Below are 21,160 nucleotides of genomic sequence, written 5' to 3' on the forward strand. Positions count from 1 at the left end.
TACAAGTAAAAAAATACGATCTTCTTGAATAATTACTGAAAGTAGGCATAAGTGAATTTTATATATATATATTTATTTATTTTGAGAAAAATAAGACGGGATTGAGTTTTATGGAGATTAAACGTTCTGGATTGCTTGACCAATGAATATTGCTTGTTGTTTTATGGTGCATTGGGACAATGTGTAGACTGGAAATTGGTAAAGGTGGGAAATTAAGTACAGGGGATTCAAAATTCGCGCAGCCCAAAATTTTGAATTGCAGATATTTGGATTTCTCGAATTATTAATCAACCCGTATTATATATATATATTTTTTATTTTTATTATTTTTTTTTTGAAGAACACGAATTTTAATGAAAAAATTAATAAGGTGAAAAGCCCACCATTGGGTACAATAACAGCATCGATAAGTCTTGAAATACCCTTCACCTGTTTCTTGTAGAAGACAGCAAAATTGTACCTATTCCTTCTTCAGTCATTGGTTCAGCTGTACAAGAGGGTTGTATTCGCTGATCTGGCGTTCCAGTTCATTCCAAAGGTGTTTGATCGGATGCTGGTCTGGACTTTGAGCCAGCTAGGCGAATTTCTAGATTTCGGCTTGCTCAAACATGTTTTTATACTGCTCAGAAGGATGAAGCATTATCCTTTTGTAACGTGGAGGCCCTGTTTCTATAGACCTGCCATAGAGTGTGTGTGTATGTGTACACTACGAGATTGTTCAAGTTGTCAGTGATAGAACACAATATCACTCGCAATTGATGGTTTTTGGAATTATAACTTATGACAGAGTCCGAACCATAAGAAGTAAACCTTTTTTTTTTTTTTTTTTATGTGAACCCCAAACACGAGAGGTATTAGAACCTATAGTACTTAGTACCGTGCTTGGATTGGAGGTTGAGAAGACGAAAGAAGATATTTGTTGACATTGGACTTGAACTTCTGTAATTTTCAACAAATACGTATGAAGGAAGGTTGTTCCAGAAAACGGAAGTTGAAAGAATAAACGAGGAAAATGAAAAGTTGGTTCTGTGAGTTTGGAGTTGGACAGTAAATGGATGTTGGCTGGTGGCAGCACGTGTTCGGACTGTTTTGAAAGAGAGAGCGGGAATTATAGAAGCCAATTCAGAAGAACAGTGCCCATGGAAGTATCTGTAGAAGAGGCATGTAGCAGAAACAGTACATCTATGAGACAGCGAGTGGAGAGACTTTGTTAAAGATGAATCATTAATTAACTTAACTGCCCTCTTCTGAATGGAATCGAGTAGCCTGAGAGAGGTTTTGGGGGCACCACCCCAGTTGTGGGAACAATATTCCATGGCAGGGCGGATTTGCGATTTATACAGAGTGAGCAGCTGTTTGGAAGAAAAGTAACGCCGAGAGAGAAAGAGAAAACCAAGTTTTTTAGATGCAGAGGAAGCAGTATTTGTAATGTGCTTGTGCCAAGAGAAATTAGAAGTCAGGGTAATCCCCAAAATAGATATATCATTTTGCCTAGAAATCGGAGTGTCACTAAAGATAAGCATAGGAGCAGAAGAATCCTTTTTGCGAGATATAAGACAAGACCGAGTTTTAGAAGGGTTGAAATCAACTAAGTTGTCTTTGCCCCACTGGAGAATTACCCGAAGATCGGCATTTAAGGAATTGTTAGCAGATTTTCGAGAAGTTGAAGTTGATTGAGCAGGACAAGGTTTACAAACCTACTAATGAATTACTACTACTTATTCCATTGACCAAGAAAATTTGCCTAAGTACTACTGCAAACGATATTTGGCATTTGTTAGTGTGATGTGAGGCTTGCGAGCAGCAGCTCTGCCATAAAGACCCATGCCCTGCAGCTTCTTACGGACCATAGACAACACTTTCTTCTGGGATCGACGATGCCCATCCGTCAGTTTCTTGACAGTGCGCACATTTTCATTCCATCTTTTGGCTACGGTTGACTTTGAAAAGTTCATATGTGTGGTAGTCGTACGCAATTACAAATTGAATCATTGTAAGCACCTTGCAGTGACTCATCCTCTTTGTTTGTAATATCTGTGCTATTACCTGCACTTTTAAAACTCTCCCTGCTATGCATATATATATTGTTAGCACCATTCACTACACTGAAAGGGATGTTCTATTACTTTTGGTGGTGCAATGTACTGTAATTAACAAAAGTTTCTATTGGATCCATCAGCATAGAGTTAAAAATATAACATACGTTTCAAAAAACTACTAGAAATGTCATCAATATCAGACAACTTCCGTATATCAAGATTCATTTTGACCTTTTCGTACCGAAAAATTACAGGAGCATTGATTAGGGCGGGTGTGGTAGGAGGACAGATGTCATTGCTGAAATTGGATAAAAGTAGGATGATATTAGGTCATCGTTATCTACAGTGTTGGCATAGAACCAACTGAATGAAAAGAAGAATAAATAAAATGCACATAATTTGCAGCCAGAAACTTTGGGAAGGGAACTAGAAAAGAAATCTGTCATTTGAGCACAGATAACTTTCTACTTTTAAATTTGAAAATGCAGTTTTAGATTTATTAATAACTCAGGGGAAAATGTCTTGGAGAATGCATCGGTGAGAATGAACCAGTCAATTAGACCGTCCGTTTCATTCTCACTTGAAATGATTAAGTTAGGTTGTTTAGTATTGGTGCTAAGGCCGTGGGGAATCAGGTATAAATCATGAAATTCTTGCGCGAGATCGATCATCTTGCCCACCGTGTGTAAAATGGCCATACAAAAGGAAGATGGAAATTAAGACGGATGCAAACCAGTGTTAAAAAAAGGTAAACTGCAGGATGGAAGCCTCCTCAACAATTCATGAGAGGGAAATGGACCATAATCTGCCACGCTGGTCAGCAGATCGACCGTATTTAGCAGTCAGGGGCTTGAACCCCGGTCTACTAAAAGAGCTTGTGCTACTACACTCCCGCTCCTGACCACTCGGCTAAGTGTTACTTTCCTGAAAAATCGAAGTTTAGAGTGGAATGAGAATAAAAGATTTTAGTGGTGTGATCAGAGCAAATATTTGATTACACCAGAAGATTTGAAATAAAATCTAATCAAGGAAAAGATATCGGAAGTGTCGAGTCATTCCATTTTTTTGGTATGGAAAAATCAAAGATTGGGTTAATTGAGGAAACTAACAATTGGGAGTGATATCTAGAAGGAGAATTTGGAACTGAAAATACATAAAATTGTCAAAGTGAATTTTATTCTGTTCTGAATACGTATATAAAAAAAATTAAATAATTTGTATTTAAGTTTGTTTTTATAGGTACTTTTTTCCGATAGTTATTGAATAGATAGATGACAGATTTGATTACCAGTTAATTTATTCACAATATTGATGATATCATGGAAAACGTATAAAGAACGGAGCAGAGTAGTTATTGGAAAGTTCAATTAGTTTTGCGATTCTTTAAAATTAAATATTTAAGTTGAGAGCAGCACGAAATATGGCATGGTGAACTGTTTCTATAAAGCATTTCTTCATAACTCAAATGCGTTTTCATCGTTTTTAGAATATGTAGAAATAGAAAGAAATAAAACCATCACGCCCACTCTCTACGCGTTGTCCTAAAACTACCATGAATGGTATACATGACTAGAATACGCAGGGAAGAGTTGAATTAGGCCAATAGAAAAAGTAACCTTGGAAAGGGAATGCGGAAGTAGATGATGTAAACAAACGGATTTTATTTTTATTTATGGAGAAAATAATGATATTCGTTGCATTGTTTTTTCTCTGCCATATGCAAATTTTTAATTCCAGCAGGTGACGACCTATTAACCCCTTTCGAAACAGTTTTAAAATTAGAAACTTTTTTATACGTAATAAAAGAGCAACTCATCCAACTTTTATACTTAAACAGCGTTTCTTAATTGGGGGGAGGTTCCGCCAACTGTGAATGACACGAAGTTTATTATTATTTATTGCATGTCCTTGTTTTATAAACGTATGGGCGTATTGATGAAAACGACCATAATTTCCCTTTGTGTGTACACTGAGTGGTCGCTTTATTAGGTAAGCCTATCGTTTCATGAAATAGAGCGCTCCTGCAGTAACATCCTGATGTAACCGTACCATTCCATATAAAGCAGGTGGGCAGATATAGGGCCGTGCTATATAGGGATATGCTGTACGTGTGCAACTCAGAGAATGAGTAGAGCGAAAGATTTAGGTGACTGAACTTGGTAGGGTAGTCGGCGCCAGAATACCGCGATATTAACATCTTGGAAACTGCAACGCTGCTGAGGTTTTCACGTATTATTATTATTATTATTATTATTATTATTATTATCTGTTTATTTCTCTTTCGAGACACCCATAGACAGCACGTGGCTAGAGGGTGTGGTTACATTATAGTATTTACAAGCATGTTTACATGAACTTATTTACAAAATTTGGAGATGAAAACACAGAATATGTGGTTAATGAATTAATTGTTAAGTTGGTTTAATTAATTACAAATGGTATGACTGTGACCTAGGTGAATCGAGATTGATCCAACAGCCAAATAACATCTAGCCAACAGCGATCTTGTGCTCGGAAACAACTCCTTGATGCGAGAGGCCAGCACAGGCTGTCAAGACTTGTGGTGGCTAACAGAAAGTCTACAGTCGGTTAACTAACAACCCAGAACAACAGTTGTAACCAAAGAGAAATTTCAGAACGCACAACTCGTTGTGCCTTGTCACGGATGGAGTGTCGTAGCCAACGACCGAACTAGGTGCTGTCATTCCTGTTTAAAAAAAAAAAGAAAAAAAGTTACATTACAGTGGGTTCAGGAACGCCAACACTGGGTAGGCTACGAGTGGATTGAAAAAACTTGCTCGGTCTGACGAATCCTGGTTCCTTTTATTTCACGATGATGGAAAGGCCAGAATATGATGAAAACAACGAGGCCATGAACTCATCCTGCTGATAATGCAAGCTGGTGGCTTTGTAATGGCATGGGAAGCGTTTTCGTAGTGCACATTGGGCCCTTGATATCAGTGCGGCAACATTTCATGCCACAAATTATCTCGAAATTGTTTTCAACTGTACCCATCCTTTCATGGCTGTAAGTATCCATATGTGAATGGGTTCAAGACGATAATTCCTCATATCACAAATCCTGGTGCCAGATCATGAGAGTAAATTCACTCACCACATCTCAATCTACTTGGGCATCAATGAGGTGGAGCCAGCAGTTTGGAGGACAGATCGGTTGAATCATTCAATTTGCAAAAACCAAGAAGTTGAGTCAGCATGGACCAGCATCCCTGTGGCAAGCTTTCGAATCCCGTTGAGTCCGTTCCATGACGAATCCAGGCTGTTCTGAGGGCTGAAGGGGGAGGGGACATGCCTGCTGTTAGACGTGTGCTTAATAAGGTGGCAACTCGGCGTATGCTGCATTTTTCCAACAGTTTCAACAAAAAAGTGGCAAAATTAAAAGAGACCAATAGTTGAGATTTATTACATCGCTATTTAAATATCCAAACGTATTTCTTTTCTGTTTAATAAAAAGAAACTTTTCGTGGGAGGGAGTTTACAGAAACGGTGATATTTCAAAGGAGATCTGCTGATGTGTAAAGGTTAAAGAACAGTGCTTTCAGGTATCCACAAAAGATTAGAAGAAGCTAGGACTCCCTAAACCTGCTACACTAAAGATAACTTACGAAACAAACTCCAAATCCATTCTACTTTATGATTGTATTCATTGCACTCTTGAATTAATGTTATGAATGAGTTTTTATAAATACGGTATTAGGATTTGCTTACTGATTTAAGAATAACCATCAGCAATTAATAAAATAGTTTCATAATACTTATTAATAAAATAATATCACTTAAAGTTTGTTATCATACGCTTTGAAAGAAGTACTATTTATATTATATATCCCTACTTCTCAGTGACGTAATTTCTGGGTTCTTACGAAATACTTCCTGAATTTTCGTTTTATTTTTGGAAACTGATGGAATTTAAGCTGGTAATTAGCGATAAATAGTCATCTCAATCATTTTACAAACTAGAAGCAAAAATCATGTTAATTAGAATTAAAACGAAATCTGAAATAAAAGGGAAAAAAGCTAGAAATATTCATAATAGATTTTTATGATTGATTGCTTCGAATCTGAACCCCTAGATTATAATGAAGTTTAATAAATCTTTATAATACTATGAAATATTATGTTACGCCATTTAAAATTTACATTAAGTCAACGAAATAACTTCTTGAAGCAACACAACAGTTGGATATTAGTAAATGAATGTGTTATTTAAAAGATTTATGAAATTTAAGAGTTCTTTGTTACATATAAAGTGCTACCGATCGTATATGCATGGCCGTTCATGTTTATTCACGAACTGATTTTAAATATCAACTTAGAGAAGAAATAAATGTAATTGCCTGTTACAAAAGGGGAAATGTGCTTCTCCGCATGGCAAATACGAGAAGAGGAAAAGCATCCCAAATACAAGACTGGCAGAAAAGGAAAAATAAATTGTAATTCGTATTTAACTTCTTTACCTGCTCTTATCATGCACGATTAGAAGAATACATACAGTTGGTAGAATCACAGTCCTCCCCACACTGGGTGAAAAAGACCTGAGTTCGAGTCCTTTCGATGACGTGAAGAATTTTTATGGGCCCTTTTTCACAACGCGGGTGAATTAGTCAGTCTGAGGCAAGGGTAGCAATGTTTTTTTCCCCGAAACTCGGTTTTTCATCCAGCAACCAGAAAATCGAGCAAAGAATACAGGCAGTTTACGGACAGTATACCACATTTTTCTGTATATATCTATGTATAGCAAACAGTTCTTTCTTTTCACAGTCAAAAACGTTTATTTGAAATCAATTTAACGTTTTTATTATATAGAGATAAATTTTCTAAGGAAATGGCGCTCCAACTTCGAGCGATCTAGGGACTCCTTTTTAATTTAAAAATTTATCGTGGGTCCCCAAACTTAACAAATTCTATTATATTTTAGTAAGAAGAATTTTAACATTCCATTATAATTATTTATTTCATTATTATTAGATGGAGATACCAAATAAAGGCGTGTCTGAAATGGTTTCTGTATTTATTTACTAATTTATATTCATATAAAGCTTTCACAATCGATACTATCAACATATATAAATACAAGTAAAATACATTTTTCGTCATATTCAGTAAACACAATTTTTAATTTTACGAAAAGTATTTATTGCGTTCCTTTTTCAAAGCCTATTCATTAATAATTATTAAAAATAACTCCAAAGTATGCATTGAGTTCCCTATAAATTTTAAAATTTGTATTAAAAAATAAGGCCCCGTTTATAAATTTAAAAATGTTTCGCAATATTTAACAATTCGGCTGAATTTTAACATAGTATATTTTATGAAATATTCGTTCTCAGAATGAAAATTAATATTTGTAATTTTTATTGACAGATTAGAGTTAAACTGAAAGATTATCAGCTTTATTTCAAAACAATATTATTCGCATACATAAAAGTAATTGAACACGTGACAGAACCCAGTTAACGATATTTTTTAAATATTCAAAAATATGCTTCCGAAATATATTTTTAAATAAATGTTTAACTAACGAATATAATAAAAATACAAAGAAAAATTCAAGTTCTTGTAGACGTTATTTTAATACTTAATGAATTTAAAAAAAAAAAAAGAAGCAAAATATTTTTCGTGGAATAAAGAGTGAAATCCATAAACTTAAGCCTAATTCAACAGTATCCGAAATTATATCAAAATTGCGGTGATTTAATCGTGCTTAACGAATACTTTTACTGAGATCGGTTCATTTATCCTAAATTTAATATTTCTTGCTATCCTGCGTGATTTTGTGTAACTCAATAGGTTTGCAGTAATTGCATCTCACTTATCTACCTTGAAAATCCGACTTTGGCATGAGTTATATTTAGAATTTTTTTTATTAAGCTATAAACTAATTATCTCATATCCTTTAACAAACGCTAATTCTATTCTCTTTTATCTTATATATGGGCTAAATATATTCGTATCTGCACCGGAGCCACTGGAATTTGCACTAATATATTAATAGAGTGATGCGTCGTTCTACGCATGTGCATAGAGAAGACTGTATTACATAATTCATCAAAGCCATTTTGGCTAACACGCGAATGGAATTGTTTCTGGTCACGCCATTCTATTATTATATTAAAAACAAATAAATCCATAGAAAATTACTCCCACTGCAAACGTCACACACAGACTCCACAGATACGAATACATTATTAATTTAGCTGATAAAGTTAGAAACACTTACCATCTCGGGACATGCCTACAGCGATACACTTTTTTAGTCGACAGTACTGGCAACGATTCCTATTAATCCGTAGGATGGAACATTGCTGATTCTTGGTACACGGTCGGTATTGAATCTTCTGCTGAATACTGCGTCTAAAGAAACCCTGGAGAAAGTAGAGGGAATGTCTCTTTTGAAATCTAACCATTATACATCTTCATTGATGCTTTGCCAATTATTAAAAACCAAAATATTCAGAATAATTCGATATGCGAATGTTTTTTTAAAATCAATTTCGCTTGGATATTGCCGCTCCCGCTTCCTACACCAATTTCCCCCGAAGCAGCTTGATGCGACTAAAGTTAAACTAAGGCACCAAGACGTACCGGCAAATAAAGGGACTATTTAGGTCATTCTTTGGTGATGTTCAGCAGTTTCTCCTATACGAATTCGTTAAGGGAAGTGATATTACGAAAAGTACATACACGCGCGCGCGCGCATTTGATCACGCCCCTTTACAGTGAGGACAGGTCGTTGACCGGGCGCACGATGACACAGTTTCCTCGAAAGTAAAAGTAGTCCATGACGTCAGGAAATTGCAGCCATATTCAAGTTCAACGCTTATCCCCTCACTAGTTCCGCAATTTACACACTGTAGAAGTATAACGGAAGAGGCCTGGGGAAACGGGGAGGGGGGAACTAGCACGAGCTCTTCAGGTCGTTGACCCTAATGCCCTAAAAGTTAGGTCAACAGAGTACGATGAACCCAAGAAAGAATGTCGCTAGGCGTAAAGGTACTCTGTGTGTTAACTTCCGATTGGCTGATCGGATTGCTCCGACTGCCAACGGGGTTAGCAGGTAATAAGTGACAGCTTGGTTGATTTTAAGACCAAATGGCCTGCGCCGGTGGACCCTATTACGTCAAACTATAGTCGAAGCCCTTTTTCTGTAACAGAAGAATGATTTAACACCGTTGGCGAAACTAGGATTAAAATGGATTCTGTAATTTAAGGATCTATTTTGTAAACGGTTTTTCTGCTTACCATCTACAGTAAATTTTGTTGATGGTAAGATATTGGCGTCGTTCACATACAAAATTACATTAATATTATCTCTTATGTGTTAAATCAATATTTAAATAGAAGAAGAAAAAAACACAGTGGAGAGATAGAAATATTTACAAGGATGATATATTAAAAAATAAATTTACTGAAAAACGTTTAAATATAAATATTGATAAATAAATTTATGCACAATTCATTTATCTATTACGTAAATAATTATCACAAAATTAAGTAAGGCGCATACATTTCTGTATTTAAGGACAATAAGCTACTTAATTTTTTTCAGAGACACTGAAAATTTTAGTGCACGAAGCAGAAAGAGTAAAACAAAGTTAAACATATTTATAAATGAAAATCGTAAATATTTATTTAATAAAAATAGACAAATTTTAAAGCGGTAACGGTATTTATAACAATTTTTATAAATGGTAACACTAAAATCGAAAGGGTTGAAATTTATGTTTATAGGCGTTATTGGTGGTTATTATTTGAACTTTCTTCCCTTCAAAAGAAAATCTTGAATGATTTAGCTGAAATAAAATCTATATTTACCCATTTAATTTATAACAGTGAAGCTGTGATATGCCACTTGCAACCACAGCACTACATTGTCCATAAAGATAATAATAATTTTTAAAAATGCACCTTTTTCATGATGCTACAATATTAATTTTGTATGACACTTCAGTTATTTGCATATTATAGTGTACTAATACCATATTTCTTTTCACAGGAATAATAAGCTTCCTTTAGTATTTAATAATCGTACAAGTAAATTATATTACTGAACAACTTTAATAATTCTAGTTCGAATTTTTGAGTGGTATTGCACCCAGAAAAAGATTCCATTCTAGGACTTGTTCTCAATAGTTATTTAAGCTAGAAAAAGATTCCATTCTAGGACTTGCTCTCAATAGTTATTTAAGCTATTGAGAGCAAGTCAGACTTACTCCGATATTCAATTAAAATATTCAAACTTGCTTCCAATAGCTATTTAAGCTGTTGGGAGCAAGCTTGATTGAATATTTTAGTTCGATCCAAGATTTCATCGGATCTTTGTTTAAAAATTGTTATATGAAACACATCAAGAAATCCTGAGAACACGATAGTATCAACGCAAATAATGATTTATTTAAAAATATTTTAGTAACCTTTATATTTAGCACTGAAAGGGGAAAAATAAAATATTTTAAGAATCAAATATAAGATGGAAAAGTATAATTTCCATACATGTTAAATATAATTATCTTCATATCAAACCATACAACTTTTATAAAAAAATATTTTTTCATTAAAGTCTTAAAATTTAATTTCCTTTTTACAATAAAGGACCTTAAAATTAAAATACTGTACCATATTTTATTTATTATAATATAATATTTAGAATATACATCTGCCTGTTGTACATATAACCACGTGATTTCGGAAACCCGACTTCTGGGTCATTGAACCTTACGACTCTTGGCGTGTTTTTTTTTTTTTTTTCTCTTTCTTCCAAGCTAAGCGTTATCTAACTAAAGTTCTGCGCACTAAAAATCATTATATATTATTCATCTGGTTATGAGAGAAGGTTAAGCTATCATAGTTCCGATTGACATAGGTAACTGGCAACATTTGATGTAAGGATATCTTCCCTTAGAAGCACTGCACAATTGTAATTTTAGGATAAACATTGACTAAGTTTTAGTAGTTAAACTATAATTTAAAAATAATATATTTACGGTATTGAAAAGGAGGAAAAAGAACCCTTACACAACTTAAGATATAATCCAAGCTTACCTATTTGTTGTCGCAACCATTTAAACTTGCTTGTTGGTTAAATCTCAATGGGTTACAAACACACTCAGTTAGGTTATTGAACTCTGTTTAGATTAACCCTGAACTTGATATGCAACAGGTTCTTCCTGACCAATCACTTTCCTAGGTTCAAGGGCATTGACCAATCGGGATGCCCCTCACTATAATGTCGTTTACCTCCTCAGAGCTGCTCTAGGCTGATAAAACAGGTTGAAGCAGCCGTGGAATTCAGGGAAATGTGCATATAGGTTCGTAAGGAAATACACTACAAGGTGAGGTGGAAGTGATGAGATCCAGCGTCGGTCATTGACTCCTTGGATGGCTCGTGTTGGCAAGTTGCCAGCGTCTTCCAGGTGTGCACCACACGTAACATAATGTGGTCATTCACCCCGCATCTACTGAAACACATTTTCAAGGGCAAACTCTTGTTTAAAAAAATAAAAAAAAACTGGTTCTTCTGTGCAGTCAAGTTTTCTGCGTCACGTGCATTACCTAGGTAACGAAACAACTCTAGGAATTTATTGCCCTTGAAATATCCAACTCCATTTTTCCTCCTACCAGCAGACCTATTGTAGATTTGTTTATACTAATAAATTATAGGATTGGAACTTGGTTTTATGCGAAAAACAGCACACGCATGGCACGATTAATATTTCAAGTAGACAGTTTTGTCTGTTAAGTTCTCTTTTAATAAACTATTAGTTATGACCTTTTAGAACGGGGTGGGTTAATAACCTTTATTCAACTGTGAAGAGGAAGTTGAATAAAGATTACAAACATTACATCATACATACGTAAACATGTAAATTACGAAAGTTTTGGCACAAAACAGGAAGGGAAAAAAAATACTTTTAGAATACTTGTTTTTAGGGAAGCCAAAATATATATTATGCCGAATTTTTATATTTTTTCAAAACTTTCTCTCGGTCGGGTATAGAAAAATCTTAGCTTTTAGATATATTTTTATATAATGCACGCGCAGGCTGTTAGTAACCATGTTAACTACCTCATTTCGTATTACTCAGTATTTTTTAAGACTTCGTTCTTACCCAACCATTTTAGAAATCATTAAGTGAAAGTATTCATCATTTGACATTTAAAATCCATTTGCTTTGTTTATTCATATTTATTACACACTCAACTAGCAATAATAACCTAGCTGGAAGTACACACTTTAGATAGCCCTGATGCATAATTTTTCACAATTGCACAAACAGATTGCTATTTCGAACAGCAGAAGCCAACGAATACTTTTCTGGTCAACGCTTCAAAATTTTGGATGGCTTAGCCTTCTTAGATCTCTAACCTCACCGTTTAGCCCTTTGAACAGCAAAAAATGTTGATCAGTTAAAAAAAAATCCAGTGAATTACTAAATGCAGGATTCCAGCACATGCTAAAAACACGACCAGTGAACGCCTTTCTCAATACTGTAAAATTTAATTGACACCAATAAACGGAATTTGTATTTTTGATCACTTCTTTATTACTCGTACTTGCATAAGCAAAATTGAAAGTTGAGAAAACATTCTGTATCCTACGCTTACGTATTTTCAAAGTAAGAATTTATTCATTGAAAAATGAACAGTTTAAGATCTTCCATTCGTGATTGAGTGAGTACTATACATAATAATGTAAAGTACTGATTTCTAGGCAATCATCTATGGTCTTTTCTTTTATAAATAAATCATCTCACATATATACAGTATTCGTGGGTATCGCTTACTCTCATATGTTTCCATCTCAATTCAAGATTTAAATATGGAGTGTTATAGATATATACGCAGTAGTCCGATTTGAGATTCCTGGCCTGCGTATTATTGATCTAATGCATCTCTATTTAATTATAAAAGTAATAAAATTATTATTAATGCGATGGTACTGTATTATCTCCTTTTTGGGCTGATTTTTACCAAAATTTATTTGCAATTGCAGATAAGTTGTATTATTTTATTTCCGTAGTTTTATTATTGCTATTTTAGTGAACATGGTAGAGTAATTTTAAAAATATAATTGGTTTTTAAAGTTATTCTTACCTTGCACCCTTCACAGGAATGAACTCCATAATGAAATCCGCTAGCTTTGTCCCCACACACCCTACACAAAACAGTAGTGCCATCGAACTCTATAAATAAATAAATAAATAAAAAACATGAGACACGGCTAAAATTTGCACAGAAGGAGTCTACTGAGAGAGAAAGAAAAATATTTTAAAAATGTAAGCACGTTTTAGTTTCTAGAAAATAAAAATCTTAATCATGTATGATTATTATCCCTTCAAAGTTAGTAACATAATTATTACTATATCTTCAGGGAAGATAACAATATAATTATTATTATCTCCTCAAAGACAGTGATACGGTTGTTATTATCTTTGGTTGCCAATGTGCCATTAAACACCAAATCAACCAACCAACCAACCATCTTTGGTTTACTGCTTGGCTTGATAAAAACAAAATTAAACCAAAGCTAGAGTCTAAACAAGGTTCTTAATGTGTTTATTTATTTATTTTGTGTGTGTTTTCGATTCAGAACATATAGAAATCAAAAGATACTTTTCTTAACATTTATAATTAAAGTTGCTGACGATTTAATTTATTGAAAATAAACTGATTAACGAAGTCAGGATCACATTGTAATAGAGTGATGAAGCTAATACGTGAATAATGCATATTTTGTTAGTCAGTTTGGACAATCAAAAGGAGCTTGTCAAAAACCGATTGGATGATTATAAGGAGAGAGATAACTCTTAAAAGTAAGTAAAGTTTTTTTGGGTTGAAACGGTAACAGTTAAAAAAAAAAAAAATTTGATTTACATGAATGCATGATATTGTTCAATTTTTTTCCTTTAAAAATGTAATCTATAGTAAGTGCTAGGATGAATAAAATTATTAAGATAGATATTTGTAAATTAAACAACACGGAAAAATACCGAAGAAAATAGTGAAGCGAATTAAGCACAGAGAAAGGAAGTGAGACAGGTTTGTTGATTTACAAGATAACATGCGTCATGAAACTTCATGAAATACTAAATACGAAAAGAAAGAATTTGATAAAACACCAGCATCTGAATACAGGATTATATCTGATTTTCACAAATATATACTACCCCAAGAGGCTGACGTTTGATTATTTAGCGATTACTGACTAGAACAGTTCAAGTTTTCTCATTCCGAATTACTGCAATATACGACAATATTTCAGACATAAGGAGACAATCTTAAAAGGGAGAGATAAAAAAAAAAAAAAAGGAAAGCAGCAAAAAAAAGTAGTAATTTACAAAGACATTCTAAATCAGAAATCATTTAAAAACTTGAAATACAACAATTTCAAACTCTATGCCTTTCTTAAAGTCTAAATAATACGTATATTGTGCAATGAAAATAAATCCTCTGTTAACTCCAATAAAATAAAAAATATATATATACGTGAAAAATAACTCTGCTAATTATAAACAATGGATCCACATAAAAATATCGTCTGCTAATTATAAACAATAGATAGATATTATGTAGATCCATTGTTTATAATTAGCAGAAGCTACTTTTTATGGATATACCTAAAAAATACCTTCTGCTAATTATAAACAATGGTTCTACATAAAAATTATCTTCTGCTAATTTTAAACAATGGTTCTACATAAAAATTATCTGCTGATTTTAAACAGTGGATATACATAAAAATATTTTCTGCTAATTCTAAGGAATGGATATTCATAAAAGTATCCTCTGCTGCTAACTGTAAACAATAGTGGATATATATCAAAAATAATATACATACTCTGCAAAACTCCAAACAATGAATACACTTCAAAAAATATCGTTTACTAATAAGAAAGCAATCGGTGTGTACGAAAATATCCTTTCTGTAATTTGAAACTGAAATTTTCTCTCATAACCTTAGTTTATATTTTTATAAACTATTAACTAATTGCTAATGTCTATAATTTTACCAATATAAATTTTGTATAAAATAATGTTATCAATACTAATATTAGTAATAAATTTATTTAATTTCAATAAATTAAAAGGCATATTTATTAAAATTTTGGCAGTGTTTGTTTTTTGCAAGCCAATTTAAATATAACAAATGAATTATATCATACAATAATGAATAATTTGAATAAACCTCTAATACAATACGATTATTTACACGAAATATGCTACATAATAATTTCATATATTTAGCATATATCAGTGCATATATATACACAACACATTAGGTGACTGACCCACTGCGTTATCTGTAGTGCGGTCACTGCTCCCTCAGACAAAAAGTAATCTTTGGACCCTCCAGTTCAAACTGCTCCGTATCACATCTTGGGAATGGCGAGCCTTTCAGCAGGTCGCCCTCTCCCATTCCGTCGCCATGCCGTGCATGTTATATCCGGCCGTTGACCTTGACGCCGGCAGACTGTTGTTCGCGCATCGTTAGGGGTGGAGAGCGAGACGGGGAAGGAAAGTAGGGGACACAGGGAATGATGCTCTGTGTATGTATGCGTGCTAGGCCAAACATGGCTTCCTAGATATTTGAGAAGCACTAAACGTGGTGACTATGGAGAGAGCACTGAAATATTATTCCTCTGTTCTGCAGCAGAAAATCCTTGACCATCGTTATACAATAGCACACACGCGTGCAGATAAAAATATCACCTTAGTTCCTGGGTAAAGTTGGGACTCATTCATTACACCAGATGGCGCGAAGCACTCTGTCGCACATTAGCAACACACACACATGGAGTAAAATGTTACAGCTTTTTGCAATCCCAAAAATACTCGAAATGTTAGAAAAATATAATTCATCTACAATGGCAAATTTATATTTTAAAAGCACGATTTCTAGTGACAATAATAACACTAAACTGGAATCTAAGCGTTATGCTTTTTAATATTAATGGCTGTCAAAGGTTCGCTGACATCAAAATAAAATATAAATATGATTTTTCATAGCTACTTTTAGATACAAAACACGTACATGTAGACAAACATATAAAATGTTTGTAATATAGTACGAATTGAAAAAATGAACTTATATTTGAAAGTAAAAGCACTTCTTACATTTACACCCACATCAACATCTGCCATTTTAGGCAAAATTAGCAAAAATCGAGATAACAAGACACACAAAATATTGCATATATATTCACCTATTTTTAGATCATTGTCTCTTTTATCCGAGTCAGGTTCAGGAGCTGGTAGGGAATTAAGAAGCTGAAGATCCTTTTCGCTGAGTATCATGGTGATCACTCACTTCCTCTGGAGAGAAACCTCAGTTATCACTGTCTGCTTACAAATTTAAGGAAACAACTATTGAGCCTTACATGAGTGAAAGTTAGAATATTAGCCATCCAACCACTGTATTACCATTAAACCCAAAAAATATTCTTCCACGTGAATCACTGTGTCTTCTTGCAGCGTGAGCTAAGTTGATAGGCAAAGATCACACGTCTAAGGTAAGTACACATGAGTTGGGAGCGACCCACGTTACCGACTCTGTTTCAAGGTTCCAAGTGACGGCGAAAGTGGTTTGTCAGGCTGTTAAGTTCAACGCGGGCTAGGCCACGGGCGTTAGTCAGGTGTAGCGGCAGAAACCGGTACTGCAGGCTACATTGCACGGCCAAGCCTGAATGGTTTGCCTTAGAGAAAGGGGGGCAGTTCTCTTTCGGCGTACAAGTTCACGTTATTATTTTGCGATTATTTTTGGTTCCGTCCACCCAGAATGAAGAAAGAAACGAAGTACCAACCGCGCTCCACGACACAGGAGTTGCGTTGCTGTAAAGCGAACGCCGATTGGTCAGTGGCTCCTCAATGCTCCGCCCCTAGTGTCTGCAAGACCTCGAGCCGAGAGTTCAATGACCGATAATTTAACGCGTGCGAGGGTTGTTACAGTTTGCCAGTGTGTCACGTAACCGCGGAGCCGTTCACCCTCTGCTCCTCTTGCAGTTGTCCAAAGCACGCGACTCGGCAGACGTACTCTGATGTAGGGTATGCGTGGATCAATATCAAGTGTGCCGAGTATATGCGTCAGAGAAGAGTCATTGCACTGCGCATGTTTTCCCGTCTCTGCCCAAGGTTCACGGAACCTAAGCCTTCCGTTGTTTGTTTTACTTACGAAACCAAGAACAATGTAGTTCTCAGAAATGCGCCACCTGCTGGTGTGGGTGGATATCGTGGGGAAAGGTGTACCATCTCTATTTTCATATAACCTCAGGATAATTGCTTCTTTCAACTTCACTTCCTATGCATTAAATGCTATGAGGGACATTGAAATTGTCGCAATTAAAATTTCTAAGATTAAAAACAAACAGAAGTACTTGATGCAAGTCTGCATTTGAGTAAGAGTGACAATTGGATTGCTGAAAAAATTCTCCATATTTGAGAGTCAACAGTTTGTTCCACAAGTTTGTTTTATTACCTTTGTTTATCGAAGGAGGCTGTTTACTGTCGAATTCGTCTGAGCTTGTTTGGACTAAATGTTTCGTTTAGTCAGTGTACATTTTCTTATGGCCTGAACTGAATACGAACTTACTCTCACTACGATCTAGTAATTAGCTGGGAATATTCGAATGTCGTTTGCTGCCGTGCTACTCGCTGAGAGTTCACTAACACCATTGCAACCTTTCAACTTCTGGAACCTTCCTTTGTCTAGGAGGTCTGTGACCTCTTCTTGTAGAACAGCCTCAGTCGGACAGTCGGTGGGTAAACAGGTCGGGAATACAATGTCCGATGAAGGTGAAGGGGAAGGGAGGGTTTACCGCCAACAAGGTAACCGGAAGAACCTCCCAAACAACGTGACTGACGAGCCGTAAGTAATCGTACATATTTCACTTCACAGGACGTTCTCCTAACACGGAAGTACAGAGTTAGAGGTAAAACTATGACTATTGATGCTTCAAAATTGCTCTTGAACTTCAGATGGATTAGGAAACAAAAATGAGAGGAGGAGAAAGGTTTGGCCAAGGGATTTTGTGAACAGGCCTTTTATAGATGTTTATATATGTATTAGGAAGTAATGATTTATTCCCGAAAATTGGATTACCACAAAAATCACAGGGCCTACGAAATTGAAAGATTGTGATGTGATTTGATTATTACAATGAATAATTTGAAAGATTTAAACCCTAACGACATCGTGCAATGATAGTAATAAATGGGCTGTTTTAACAAGGAATTTGAAATATAGATGAGTCATACTTCATCGAGGGAGGAATATTTTTAGGACGTTCTAAAAATGATTGGGAAAAATTTCAGTTCTGCATCGGATGTATGAAGAAAAAAAAAAAAAAAAAAAAGGCAGTTCCAAGTCCAGTCATGGGGAATCCAGTAAGGAAAGAATGCAATAACTTTAAAGGAAGTAAACAGAAAGGAAAAACTAGGACATCAGTTGCGCAAAATGTATTCCCTTTTCCTCAGAAACTTACTCTAATGGTTTTGAAAGTTAGATTGGAAAGAGAAAGTTGCGAATTTTCCCAACTATTAATTGTCCCAGATAGTAACAGCGAAGTGAAACTAGTTTTAATTACTATACTAATTAACGAGATTTTATTTTCAACAAACTGGTCATGGAGAAAGACAAAACACTGTGGCAGAGTAGTTAACACTAAAAATCTTTCAGAGATCAAGACGTAAATGTACATTTTATTTTATTTGAGGATTTTTAAATGATTCGAAATAGCTATTCTGTCTTTTTGGATCGATCATAAGGAATGAATTAACAAAAATTGATAGCCTTTTAACATTAATATTCATTAGAATGAATATTGATATAATGAAAGAAAATACCATTCACTGTTACATTTTAGTGATATTAGAAATGATACGAGTATAACCAGCTATTACTGATTGTTAACAACTTCATAACCTTTATTTCACGTATTTCATGCATTTTTTTATTATCACATTATCAAAAACTACATGAAAGTCATTGAGCTATCAATTTATAATTAGTTCTACTATAAGGAACAGAATAATATTGTTTTTGAAATTTCAAATAAATTTAAAAATAAACGCAATACAAAATCAAGAAAGAGCGAACTTTATTTATTGTGTAATTTCCTTACATATATCCCTTATAATGATGATTATACAAGAGACAATAGTATTCAGAATATGACTACACAATTCATTGTACACTATATAATATGCTGGATGAAGATGAAAGCGTTACTTGAAATATCGTGCAAATTCTTTAGTTTATCACAGTTATTTTTGAAAATGCTATATCGGGAAGATATCTTTCAGATGGCTCTCTAGAGTTGAGAGAAATAGAGATTATAGATGATGAAATCCGAGCAGAGACAGCAGTATGGTTAAATATCCACAATGGTATTGCAGCAAAGTTATGAAGATAATTTCAGCAAACAGAAATGTGTCACAAGGGACAGGCTCTTCTTACAGGACGACTCGTATATTTCTATAACTTCAAAAAGCAATAAATCATCCTATACGAGTATATTAACTTGGATTAGCTGTTATCTGTTGTCACAAGAAGAACTTTTTGTGGGCACCTTTTCACAGAAGGATTTAAAAAGATATCTTTTTTTTTAAATTCTATGCAGAGAAAAATCGTTTGAGAGTCTCCAAGACGACCGGGCTAGCCGGATGGGTAAAGTGCCTGCCTGGCAACCCAAAGGTCGCCGGTTCGAATCCCGCCTCGGACTTGGATCAGAGAAAATGCAAAAACTTTGGGAGGTGCAATATGGCCATAGAAGCTGATGCGCCAACAACTAGCAAAAAAAAAGAGAGTCGCCAAGACCTGAGGCTTGATGGCTCATAGTAGAGTCATCTTAGTTCTGGTGTCTCTCAGACGAATTTTTCTTTGCACAGAATTTAAATAGGAGACTTATTTTTAAATTCAGGTTGCAACTGATTTTCAACTACATGCTGGAGAGGGGAAATAGTAATAAATTGTGTAACCCAACTTTTCTTCGTGTAAAGAAAATATCTGCAGAAATCATTTAGGTCGGTTTTTTTTTTTTTTTTTTTCCAGTTAGATTGACTACAGAATGAAAGTCATTAAAAATCAGTTCAATATTTAGAATGGTTTATTTCGAAAAAAGAGTGCCAGCATAATTAACAAATATAAATTGTATAAATATCTAATTTCAATTTTTCGTTTTTATTCAGAGTTTTGAAACATATTTTGCAGAAACGATATACTGACTTTCAAAAAAGGTTACGGATCACTGCTGCAGAGTATACTTCTAATACCTTAGGAAGGCGCACTGCTCTTATCCAGTTGATACCCTTATGCTTATCATGAAAAGATATTTTGTGGGAGTGTATCGAAGTAGGTTTTTGTTTCATATTTTATCTTCATGCTCATTGGCAGTGGCGGAACTGCTATTCCAGTGGCAATCTTTCATGACCAAAGAGTCGTTCGAAACCTACAGTTGGTATGATATAGTATGGGGGAGGCCATAATTTAATATTCTAGCTACAAAAGCAAACAGTAACAAAAATTAGTTATAAGTAAACTCAACTATCAACACCCCCATCAACTTTTAATGTGACAGTTCATGGAGATGAATGCATCGACCGATATAGAATTTTCAACAGTATTTAATATTTTATTTTGCTATTCTCTCTTGTATGTTTGCTGTTCTAGAGGTTAAGCTATATCAGTTTATGCACCTTATTTATTACATTTATTGGAAATAAATAAATTGCACGTACATTCATGATATAGTAAGAGAACTACTGAAATAGAATATGCAGAATAAAGATACTAAGCAATATTGTATATACTCGTATCAATCATATATGCACACGTGCATATTTTTATTTGCAGATTCTGTTTATAGTACTTCAAACTATAGAAGCCTTACAAAATTTACCATGGAACCTCGCGCAAATTAAATCCGTCTGCGTATGGAATCGCAGTATATTTTTATCCCACAAGCGGACAAACCAACTCAGAAGTACACCAGTGCTTCACTGCCTGAATTGCCTAGGCGGTGATCCAGAATAACCAAACTTTCTTAGAATAGTTGCCGTAATCTTTTTAAGTCCCCAGCATTATGTCATACAATTTGCCATACAAT

The 21,160-nt window shown here is 34.5% G+C and overlaps 1 protein-coding gene across 1 annotated transcript in view; it reads right to left on the reverse strand.

The window, feature by feature from the left end:
• LOC150082211 (nuclear hormone receptor E75-like) overlaps positions 1-21,160 on the reverse strand; it is an 83,141-nt gene that overhangs the window by 13,614 nt on the left and 48,367 nt on the right. The window contains exons 2-4 of the mRNA XM_090379173.1: positions 16,265-16,403; positions 13,155-13,243; positions 8,281-8,425 (exon numbers count right to left, since the gene is read on the reverse strand). Of these exons, the coding sequence (XP_090235299.1) occupies positions 8,281-8,425; positions 13,155-13,243; positions 16,265-16,355 (325 nt within the window). The 5' untranslated portion in view covers positions 16,356-16,403. The remainder of the gene's footprint in view (positions 1-8,280; positions 8,426-13,154; positions 13,244-16,264; positions 16,404-21,160) is intronic.

The sequence above is a fragment of the Mastigoproctus giganteus genome, chromosome 8 (assembly GCF_048544385.1).
Source record: "Mastigoproctus giganteus isolate SK-2022 chromosome 8, ASM4854438v1, whole genome shotgun sequence".
NCBI lineage: Eukaryota > Metazoa > Arthropoda > Arachnida > Uropygi > Thelyphonidae > Mastigoproctus > Mastigoproctus giganteus.